The 12,242-nt window shown below is 39.6% G+C and overlaps 1 protein-coding gene across 3 annotated transcripts in view; it reads left to right on the top strand.

Annotated features, from left to right (window-relative positions):
* Nucleotides 1-10,573, top strand: part of PDE1C (phosphodiesterase 1C) — a 492,809-nt gene extending 482,236 nt beyond the window's left edge. For all 3 annotated transcript variants that reach the window (XM_046670213.1, XM_046670216.1, XM_046670215.1), the window contains 2 exons: nt 1,842-1,910; nt 8,491-10,573. In XM_046670213.1, coding sequence (XP_046526169.1) covers nt 1,842-1,910; nt 8,491-8,504 — 83 coding nt within the window. In that variant the 3' untranslated portion in view covers nt 8,505-10,573. The remainder of the gene's footprint in view (nt 1-1,841; nt 1,911-8,490) is intronic.
* The last annotated feature ends 1,669 nt before the right edge of the window (nt 10,574-12,242 follow it).

Below are 12,242 nucleotides of genomic sequence, written 5' to 3'. Positions count from 1 at the left end.
GTTTTTGTGGGTTTGAGGTGTTTGGATTTTGCGTTTTCCATTTTCACTATTACTCCTTCTACTGCTAATAATAATAATAATAATTAACAATAACACAGAATGTTAAGGCTAGTACCCTGTTCTTTAAGACTGAAATGAAACTGTCTCAAACACCATCCCAAAGGTCTCTCTCCACGTGTCACCAGGGCTTCTGGGGCAGGGAATGCTGACCCACTCGCCTCCAACCCCCAAGTTCCTGCTTCCTCTGATGTCGATCAGTCGATGGTCCTCTTGCTATCTTTGCCCATGACTGTGTTGACTCTGACAGAGTTTTCTCAACCAACACAACCTTCACTCACACCCATCCTCTGCATGTAAAGTAGACTTTACAAAAAGTTTGGGTCGGTTCAGGGGACTTGTAACAGAAAGAACTTAACACTGAAACATGTATATCCTCTGCTTAAGATTCTCTCTGCGTTTCTGCCAACTCAGACTGAGTATCTGCCGTGTTACTGGATTCTGGCCTGCAGGCCTCTTTTGCCCCACTCTGGATGGCAAAATAAAGGAATGAGTGAATAAATAAATAATATTTATATTTATTTATAAAATGTACATGTATATAGGTATGTGTGTACATATCTAAGTACAAAATAAAATACATATGTAGTGTATGTATGTATACATGTGTATGTACAGGATTACTGACTCAATGAACACAAAATAAGCACATGTATATACATACACACACACAAACATATATAGAAATATATGTTCTTTTGCAGAACTATTCAGCCCTCCCTTCATTTTGCTCTCTTTCCTGATCCCCACCCAAGGGGCTGCCTTTTCATTCCCTCGTGGCCCACTAAACCGTTTATATGAACAGAGATAATCCCTTTCCTAGTAAGAATTCTGCTGCCAGCTGCAGAGACGTCACAGAGCCCGCTGACGCAGCATTCGTGGAGTCTCCCACATTCCTGAGCACTCACACACTGGGTCTTTGAATCTTCGCCAGAACACTTGGATGCGATTGTTGTCGTTTCTCTCACTTTGCGGATGAAGACCTGAGCTGCAGACAGATCAATTTAATTGTTTGAGGTCCAAAAGCAAGTAAAGGCTGTAGGGACAAAGCAGGAACAAACCCCTGGTTCCTCGATTCTAAACCCAGAACTTTCCCTTCCACAGCAGTAGTTCTCCATCCTGGAGGCACATTAGAATCATCTGGGGGACTTGAAAATATACTGATACTGGGGGCCGGCCCGGTGGCGCAGCGGGTTAAGTTGGCACGTTCCGCTTCTCGGCGGCCCGGGGTTCGCCGGTTCGGATCCCGGGTGCGGACATGGCACAACTTGGCAAGCCATGCTGTGGTAGGCATCCAACATATAGAGTAGAGGAAGGTGGGCACGGATGTTAGCTCAGGGCCAGTCTTCTTCAGCAGAAAGAGGAGGATTGGCAGCAGTTAGCTCAGGGCTAATCTTCCTCAAAAAAAAAAAAAAAAATACTGATACTAGAGCTCCACCCTAGTACAGTGAAAAGAATTTCTGGGAGTGTCCTCAGGCAACTGCATATTTAGAAAGTTCCCTGGTGATCCTAAGGTGCAGCCTTGCCCAGTCCTGCACTGGTTGCCAACATGCCAACCTCCACCCAGGAGACTGAGAACCATCATGCGCACAGAGGTAAAGGCTGTGCTCCTGGCTCTTGTGGATCATGGAATATGTACTGCGCCCACAACCTCACCCAACCATCCTCTAAACATTGTTTTCAAACCCAGATTTTGGCTCATTTGGTTACAGGTGAGCATTTACCTGTCCCAAGAAGTCTGTGCACAGCCCTACTTTTCCTTCTCCTCTTTTTCCTCTTTACAGGCACAAAGAAGCGTTCTCAAGGCTCACCAGCCCCAAGCACCAGCTCCGCGAGTCGCCTCACCTTGCCAGGTGGGTAAATAGCATTGCGCCATAATCTGAGCACTTACAGAAAACAGAAAGGACTGGTTTCTCAGGAGTCGAGGTTAGCAGCTGGTAAACTGGCAATCTGGCCCCTTAGTTATCCAGGCTACCCCATGTTATCAGAGAGCTTTGTCTCTGTCATCCACATTTGTAAGGTTCCTCCGGGAATGGACGTGATATAGCCATAGCTGGTTCACAATGCCTCCTGTTCACTGATGGAAAGAATAGAATTTTGATCTTTCTTAATGTTCATCTAGACACACTATGGAAATGTTTCCTTGAGAGACAGATGATGCAGGGGAAAGAGTATGAGGCTTCAGTGTGAGAGAGAGACTTGGGTTCAAATCTCAGCTTTGCCATGTTCAAATTGTGCAAGCTCACTGTACTTATTCAGCTTCTTGGAGCTTCTGTTTTCTCATCTGTTTGCATGACAGGAATTAGAAATAATACTTGTAGGGGGCCGGCCCCGTGGCCGAGTGGTTAAGTTCGCACTCTCCGCCTTCGGCGGCCTAGGGTTTTATTGGTTCGGATCCTGGGCGTGGACATCGCACCGCTCATCAGGCCACATTGAGGCAGCGTCCCACATGCCACAACTAGAAGGACCCACATCTAAGAATATACAGCTATGTACTGGGGGGATTGGGGGAGAAAAAGCAGGGAAAAAAGAAAAGATTGGCAACAGTTGTTAGCTCAGGTGCCAATCTTTAAAAAAAATAATGTAAATTAGCATAGTACCAACTCATGGTGAGTGCTCATAGCTAATCTCTACCATTGAGAAATATGGAAGTCATGAACAATCTATATTTGATCCCATCTAACATTTACTAAAAATGTTAAGCGTTCATGCTGATCCTGTGTGATAACTATGTAATATGAAAGGCACCTAGTGGTCATTCTGTCTCCATGCATAGACTTACAACCTCTACCACGATTTAATTTTTACAAGGAGACCTTGGAAAAACACATTTGTTTGGGAGGAAGGAGAGGTTATAAAAGGTAAATATGGACATTATAGAAAAATTGAAAAATAATACAAATTATAAGAAGGAAAAATGTTGCCAATAATGCTACTACTCAGAGCCAACCAAGATTACCCCTCCCTCCGGTCTTTATTAAATAATTTTTTCCCTAGTTTGGAATTATACTCTACATGGAATTTTGTTTCCTCTCTTTTAAAATTTACCATTGCATTATGAGATTTCCCCCATGTTATTAAATATTAAAAAAATTTCGGTGATGGACTAACATTTCATATGATTATACCACAACTTATTTATATATTTGTTGATAATTTGGCATTTATATAGCTTCCACTTTTGTTATTGTAAATAACCTTACATTCTTGTACATAAATCTTCTTCTGAGTCTGTAAGTATGGGTTTAGGACAGGTTTCTGTAGGTAGGGTTACTGGCTTAAAGAATGTGTACATATTTAGATTCTTGAGACATTATTATCAAAGTGATTTCCAGAAAAGGAGTATTATTTCTTACTTTTAGCAGTATTTGCCATTTCACTATCCTCTTGCTAATGCTAACATTAATACTTTACCAATTTGATAAGAAAAAATTATGTCCGTGTTTCGTTTGCATTTATTTTATCTTTTTTTGAAAAAAATCTGTTTTCTAATGTTAATTTATCTTTTATGTTTCTTCTTTTGGGAATTGCCACATTGCATCCATTCTGAGAGGGACAGTGCCTTGCATTTTAGCCCCTCTGAAACAGGAAAGTTTTGCAGTCAATGGTGTGTTGTAATTTAATTAGCAGCATTTTTTCTTGGTTGTACATCAAATAATAGTTCCTTAAGAATCAGTGGCATCTTAGATTAGATGAAATATAATCTGTATCTATCTGCTTTGTCAACCTCAACTTCTGTAGCTTCCCTACCCTAGTCCAGCAACTTGACTCACTGTCCAATGAATAGCCCTTGAACTTTCTTGCCTCTGTCACCCTGCCTGGAACATTCCTTTCCCTTTTCTCACCCTGGCTAGTTTCTCTTCGCAGTCCCTCTAAATCAGCTGGGTAGAATTAGTACTGACTTATAGTGATTTGCTTATAAGTCTCTTTACCCATTGACGGGTGGCTTTTTCAGGGGTGGAGACTGTCTTATCCTTTCTACCCCAGTGCCTGGCAAGGTGACAAGCACATATTGGGTGCTCATTAATGATATAAGTCTGGGAGCATGAGTGTGTGAGTAAGCACTGTCCAATTTAATGTATGACCATCCTCTGCAAAAGGCTCATTTTCAATGTTGGATTTCATCAACTATACTAACTAGCCTTTTAGTATTGAGTAGTCTTTGCTCTGCAGTCTCTGTAAGCCACCTTCATCTTGTCCCTGCTTGTGATTATTGTGCTCCTAGGAGTATAAACATTAGGAGGAAAACAGCTCTGAACCAAGCAACCCTAGTGTGCAGTGATGGTGTTTGCTCTTCTTTGTAAGGTTATAACATTCCTGGGTCAGGTGGGACCTCTGAAGCCATCCTGGACATCTGCAAGAATATGCAAAGCTGACCTAGTTCCCCCCAGCTGTGCTGGGGGCCTATTGCTGGCCTGCTGTGTTTCCAAGGCCTCTGACTCAGAGTCTCAGCCACCTTGTGTTTGGGCTCAGTCTGACAGTTTGGAGTGGTCCCAAACTGGTGTTGTAGGCTTTGAGTTATGACCACTACAAAGCCTACAGAGATGGAGTTGGTACTTCTCACAACACTTGATATACTTAACCATGGTTTGTCTAGCAAACACCCTCCACCTCCACCTTATTACAATGGCCAGCTCACTACTTCTCCTACCTACCTCAGGAATACCATGTGTTGCCTCCCTCTGATGCAAATGCCTCTCCTGCAAGCTCTTGGTGCTGTCAAACAATCTAACTATCATGTTTTAGGATACTCAAAGAGCCAAATGGAGGAATAATCCTTAAAAAACAATAAAGTAAAATTGTACAGAAACAAAACAAGAACAGAGATATGCAAAAGAAGCAATTCAAAATCTGAAATTTTAAAAAGCAAACATATAGTTATTGGAATTTTTAAAAGAAATAAAAACACAGTTGATGGGATAAACTCAAGATAGAACACAACTGGAAAAACAATCTTGGAAGATAGTCCTGAGGATTTCACACCAAAACAGTCTAGAGAGGGTACCATATGAAAAATGAAAGAGCATGAGCCATAAAACTCTTAAGAGAAAACATAGGGGTAAATATTTGTGACCTTGGATTAGGCAGTAGTTTCTTAGGTATGATACTTGAAGGCCAAGCAACCATAGAAAAATAGATAGAACAACTTCATCAAAATTAGAAATTTTTGTGCTTCAAAGGATGTTATGAAGAAAACGGAAAGAAAATCCACAGAATGGAAGAAAATATTTGCAAATCTTATATCTAATAAGGATCCAGAATATGTAAAGAATTCTTACAATTCAACAATAAAAACACAAATAGCCTAATTAAAAAGTGAGCAAAGGATTTGAATAAACACTTATCCAAAGACAATAGACAAATAGAACGTGAAAAGATGCTCAATATCATTAGTCATTAGGGAAAGGCAAATCAAAACCACAATGAGATACCATTTCAAATGCACTAGAATGGCGAGAATAAAAAAGATGGATAATAACAAGTGTTGATGATGATGTGGAGCAATTAGTACCATCATACACTGCTGAAGGAAATGTAAAATGGTGCAGCCACTTTGGAAAACAGTTTGGCAGTTCCTCCAAAAATTAGACATAGAGTGACCATATTACCCAGTAATTCCACTCCTAGGTATATTCCTGAGAGAACTGAAAACATATGTTCACACAAAAACTTGTCCACAAATATTCATAGCAACATTAGTCATAATAGCCAAAAAGTTGAGATAACCTAAATGTCCATTAACTGATGAATATATAAACAAAATGTGGTATATCCATACAATAGAGTATTACTTGGCCAAATTAAAGGAAAAAAGTACTATGCATTCTACAGCATGGATGAACCTTGAAAATATTTACTAAGTGAAAGAAGCCAGACACAAAGGGCCACATATTGTATAATTCCATTTATATGAAATATGCAGAATTGGCAAATCCATAGAGACAGAAAGTAGATCAGTGGTTGCTGAGGAGAAAAGAGACTTGGGAGTGAATTCTCATGGGGGTGAGCTTGTATAATGGTGGTCATGAAAATGTTTTGGAATTAAATGTTGGTGATGGCTGCACAACCTTGTGAAAATACTAAAAGCCACTGAACTGTACACTTCGAATGGTGAATTATGTCTCAATTAAAAAAATGAAAGAGGCTGGAAGATAGATAAGTGGCTCTAAAGACTCCAAATCTTAGATGGAAAATGTACCTCAATTGCCCTACTTAAATAAAACCAAATACATACCTAAAGCTGTTGTGTAAGATTGCTCAAAATTACGTCAAGGGTGAGAAAATCATAAAATGGTTTGAAGCTGGTTACGTTCAGGGGAGCTGCAAGCAGGTTACCTATAATAAAATGACAACCAACTGACAGCAAAATTTGTGCTGGCAACGGTAGATGCCAGAAAATAATGAAGATATATCTTCGATATGCTGAGGGAAAATAAACCAATATATAATAGCTGAATTACTAGTTATGAGTGAAGGCAAAGTAAAAACATTTTCAGGTACACGATGACATAATTTACCACTCACAGACTTCAATAAAGAAGCAGTAAGGGATATACTTCAACAAGAAGAAAAGTGAACCCAAAAGCAAAGTGTGAGATATAGGAATTAATGATGAGCACATGAGTAAATAAAACATGTTGCTAAAGTTGAGTAATGACCATAAAAATAATGTCCAATTTTTGTGTTAAAATAGGAAACAGAATCTATAGATGGAAGGAGGGATATTCAGTAGTTAAGGAGTGCTAAGATCTATTTGTCTTTGGGCAGAACTTGGTAATTTGTACTTTTTAACACAAAGAATCATCAGTAAAATATTGAAATATAACATATACCATCTAAATCAGCAAGCAAACAACAAAAAAGAAAAGGAATATAGAAAATGGATCTGCTTAAAAGAAGGCAGAAAGGAAGAAAAAGAAGGAAGGAATAAAAAAGGATTAAAAAATTAGATAGTAGGATCAAGTCCAAAAATATCAGTGATAACAATAATTGCAAATGGCTTAAACTCCAGTATTAAAATAGAGAGATTATCTGATTAGATAAGAAAAGCAAAATCCAGCTCTATTCTGCTTTTAAGAGACAGTTTGCTAACGTAGGGCAAAAGAAATTCTATGCAAAATATAAAACGTCATCCATTTTAACATCTGTATAGCAGTCTATTATACAAATGTGCCACAGGATATTTAATTATTCTCCTATTGATGGTTGTTTTCCATTTTTTGATATTACAAACGATGCTTAACATAATGTTGAACAAGAAAAGCGAATTGCAACAAGATATATGCCATCTAACACAATTTATATTATCTTTTAAAAAAACCAAAAACATTAAATATTTTTATGGATACATACAAATGCAATAATAGAATGAATATATGCTCAGGAATAATAAACACCAAATTCTGGATGATGATTTTTTGCAGGGGAGAAAGAAGAATCATGGAAGGGTATGCTAGGTACTTCAACTCTACTTGTGATTTTCAATCTCTTTAAATAAACTTTTTGAGCAAATATACAGAATGTTAAGATTTGATTAAACCGTATTGAGTGGGTATCTGTTATATTATTATTTATAATTTTCTGTATGCTCAAAGTATCATATATCGAAGAATCTTTTTAAGTGAAAAATCTATGGCTGTCCTCCAAGACTGCTTTGTTTGGTTTCATCCCTGCAGACATGATTTTACATATATTTCAGAGTAATTTAATGCTTTCCGTTTCTAACCTTTAGGGAGAGATGGGTGTTGGGGTGTTAGAATTCAGATATGAAGAAAGTTCTGCAAATAACATGCTTCAATCCAGAAGCCACCAGAGATCACTTCGCTAAAGAACTGCTTATGTGGTTTCCAAAATTATCAAAGGGGTCCTCCTGAAGCTCCAGCACCAAAGAACTGTTCTGGGGACATCACTTTGATTCCTTGCACATCTATAGCAAAGTGACTCTTATATGGTAATATAAGAATAATATGGTAAAATAATAGCACCTGCAGTCAATTTTTTTCTAGAGTCAACTTCAGCTATGCCCCATGTTCTTTGTGAACCCAGTCAAGCTCCATGGGTGGGCCATAAGTGATGGAGAGTTGAGGGAATGTTGGCTCTCGCTGGAGGAGTGGCCCAGAGCTTCACCACCACTTACAGGCATGACCGCTAATGATGGAGACTAGTCAGTGACTTACTTCTGAGCAGATTCCCCAGGGCACCTCCGTCACATCACTTTCCTGAAGTGGTCCTTAGACGGAAAGGTACAGTACCGTAGCCATTCGCTGATGCAGATAGCTGACTGCTCCTCTGTGTGTGTAGCTGCTGGCGTGCACGGTAGTGTTGGCAGTAGCTGCGACTCTGCTTCTAATCTCCATTGCCTGACGTAGAAAGAGTTTTGTGTGTTGAGATACTGGCTGGCTTACAATGACATTGTTATGTGTCCTTTTCTAGGGGACTACGGCTAAAACATCTTCTCCAGAGGATTCCTCAGATGAGACCTGACCGGCTCTGAGGTCTGAAGACATTTTAGGAAGCTTATGTTTCTTTTACCAAAACAAAATATTATGTGTATTTTAAGTTATTGAGTGATTAACTTCAAAAAATGATAACTTCCGATCTCCCAAATACAGGTTTTTAAAAATAAATACTTTTACATGTATTACACATCTATTAAATATCAGGGACAATGCTAGGTGGTTAACATGTATTATCTCATGTAATCCTCACAACAACCCTCTAAGGAAGGTACAGTTATCTCCATTTCATAAATTAGGAAACTGAGGCACAATCAGGTGAATAGCTGCCCAAAGTTAGCAGGCTGCAAGCCTGTGTTCTTTGCTTGAGTTTTGTTGCCAGTGGATAAAGACTGATGTCAAAGAGTCCCTACTGTAACCACCTTTCTTTCACACTTGTACTCTGCCTGGAGATTAGATCAATTACCCATGTACCAATTTCACGCACAGTGGGGTGCGGAGGGACCTTGCACTGTCTTTTAAGTGAAGATTCCAATGAGTACTCTTTTTGCAATTGTCTTTTATCTTGAGTTCCATTGGAGGGTTGGCAGTTGTCGTTTGTACTGTGGACTAGAGCAAAGCTCATTTGTTATACGTTGACCTAGCACTTCAGAGCTCTAGAACCCTGAAGAAATTTATCTTTCCAGGGTTCTTCTGGCGTAGGTCATGGTTGGTGTGAACAAATCACAGAGCTACCGATTGAGCCTTACACTTCCCGTCTTCATATGCACACGTGGAAAAACGCACACGTTGATGAAAAAAATCAAGCAAAAGACGTAGCTTTCATAATCTCCCAGATATTTTTCTCCTTTGAAACAGCATGCCTTGTGTACTGTGTGCTTTCCAGGGCAAACGAAATAAAAACAAAGAACCAAATTAAAGTAGGTCATCTCCTTGAGAGAGGACTTTCTTATTCTTTTTTATTAAAATAATTTTATTAAACTAAATCGTTAATCATTAAATCATAAGGTTGCAGGGCATTTAATAGCTGGCACTTGTTTGAGTAAGAAAAGAGCTTGTTTACCAGCCTTCCTCAATTGCACCCCCTCCTTCACCTGTTTGTCAGAAGGAGCGGGGCGTGTTGAAACTATGCCTCAGTGCCTCTCCATACTGTAAGAAGACCTATAGAAATGAGTTGAGATTGTAGCATTTGGGTAAAGCAAAAGGCCTCAACTTGCAACTGCAAAGGGAAGCAATTGCTGACATTCTTCTTTGAGCAAACATGGCCAGCAAATCTAGGTATCAAGACATTGCTAAAGCAAGGGAGGAATAGTAGGTTCTGTAGATTCTGATTAACTTTGCCAGCTGGTATGTATTCCAAGTGATTCATTTACTCTTTAGAAAATGGGAGATTTATGAAGGTTACTGAGTGTGATGCAGAGTAGTTTCCTTATTCATTGTATATTTCTCAGCACCGACCGTTATTGGTGCTGTGATTAAGCTCTGGGGATCCAGGTGTGCATAACACCCTGTCCCTGGCCTCATGAAGTTGATAGCCAGGATTAGTTATCTGTGGGAGAAAGCACAAAGAAGAAGCATCTAAAAGACCAAAGTATCAGTGGTTCAAGAATGGCTTCCAATGAAGGGGACTCAAAGAATTATTATGGCTCAGCATAATAATGCAAAGAATCTTAAGAATCAGAAGTGCCCTTGTCATTTTCCTAATTACATCAAGATTATAATTCAGGGACTGAAACTTCTTCTCTCCTGGTTGGTTGTCTCAGCCTCACTTCCCATCCAGGATTTCCAGCACTGCTTTACACTCCTGGTTAGGCATTGCCCAGAGTGATCCCTATCTGTACATTGTATAAATAGTTGAGGATGTGGGCTAGAAGTTTCTGCTTTGCTTAGGATGGCACTTGGTTTCAGCAAAGTGGTTTCCTCAGGTAGCTGAATGGAAAAAAATACGTACATATATATTTTTTCACAATGCACATTTTGGATAATTAGTCTTTTGTGAATCAGAGTGGTGTGTTCTCTGCCAAATATTCACAAATAAATTCATTAAGTTAATCTCTTCATTGTGTGCTGAGTTCTTTCATGGAGTAAAATCCAGTTGCATGGGGAATTACATGACTTTTCTCTACTACAATGAGAAATCCACCAGAGAGGGCACGGTTAAAAGGCCCCTAGTGATGACCTTTCATCTTCTGTGCTATGTAATAATGGTAGCCATGTACCGAGTACCTATGACTTACTGGCGTTCTGCAAGTTTGCAAGGTACTGTGCATACATTATCTCATTTATATCCCCATTAAAATCCTCACAACATACAAGGCAGTGACTATTTTCCCCATTTTACAGAAAAAAACCCAAAAACCAGAGTCCCAGAACAGATTATCTCCTTAGGATTTCACAGCTAGTAATAGCTTGAGCTAGGTATGTGTTGCCCCAAACCCATGCTTTGCTCATAATACCATACCACGTCTCCCCAAAGTAAATTTTCATGGATCAATTTTTGTCACAGATCTTAGCACATGGCCAAGGGTTGGTCACTCCTGTATGCGATGACCAGACCCCTTGTCAGCTACCCCAAGTGTCCTGTGAAACCTAAGTATAAGCCAACTTATTCTCAAAACAAACTTAGCACGTAAGCCAGTGGTTCTCAACCTGGCTGCACATGAGAATCACTGGGCATTAAAAACATACTGATGCTTGGGCTCCACCTTAAAATAATGACTTATTTCACAGACTCTTTAAGGTAGGGCTTGGGCACCAGTAAATTTTAAAGTTCTCCAGGTGATCCGATGTGCGTCCAGAGTTGGGAACCTCAGGTGGAAGAAAACAGCTTCAGGTTGAATGAGGGGCAACAAAAATATGTGGTTTACCTTTTCCCTGTGGACATGCATTCCTCTGGGTACCTGGAAATGTTGGTCAGGTAATCTTTCCATACTAGATAGTCGTTTGGTTCAGGCAGTGTCAACTCAACTTCTTCTGGGTAGCTTCCCAGAGAGCAAGCTTCCTGTCCCCTGCACTCTTTGCTCTGTGAACTTAAAATATGGAACCAGTAGATTATTTAGCATTCTCATTTTGTTGAGGTAAAATCCTTGGAGTTTTTAAAAATGTAGGTGATGTGTTTAATTATTCTAGTTTCAACATAAAATCCACCTTGAAGAGGTTAAGAATAGATCGTCACCTTAGACAGCACCACATTTAGTGTGCGTGGTTTGAGTAATTTTCCAGCTGGGTTAATGTGGCTAAATTGTGTTTCTACATAAGGAAGGGTCACCTATCATTGTGGCCTCAGTATAATGCTTTTGTGTCTTAAGGAAACAAATGTGTTCTCTAGCTGGGAAGGTATGCTGCTACTGAATTTTCCTGGCAATTGCAAATCTTCCAGATAATTCCTGAAATGTAGGACCCTCCTCTGAGGAAAGGGATGGAAACTGATATTGAGTGAGCACCTGCTAAGTGTTAGGGCCTTGCTGACTGTTTCACACACATGATTTCTTCTCATCCTCACTACGGCCCTCTGCAATGAGTGTTATTATCTCTGTTTTTACAATGGGAATCTGAAATCATGTGCCCAAGTCATATGGGGGCACAGACAGAACTGAATCTGGCCCCCTTCCAAGGATGGTGGAAGAAGGGGCTACAAATGAGATAATGGATGTGAAAACACTGAATGGTACAGAAGAGGAAAGCCAGGCTACTGGACTCCTTAAACAGCACAGCCCTGGGTTTATAAAA

The sequence above is a fragment of the Equus quagga genome, chromosome 8, assembly GCF_021613505.1.
Source record: "Equus quagga isolate Etosha38 chromosome 8, UCLA_HA_Equagga_1.0, whole genome shotgun sequence".
NCBI lineage: Eukaryota > Metazoa > Chordata > Mammalia > Perissodactyla > Equidae > Equus > Equus quagga.
This window is presented reverse-complemented; position numbering and strand designations above follow the sequence as displayed.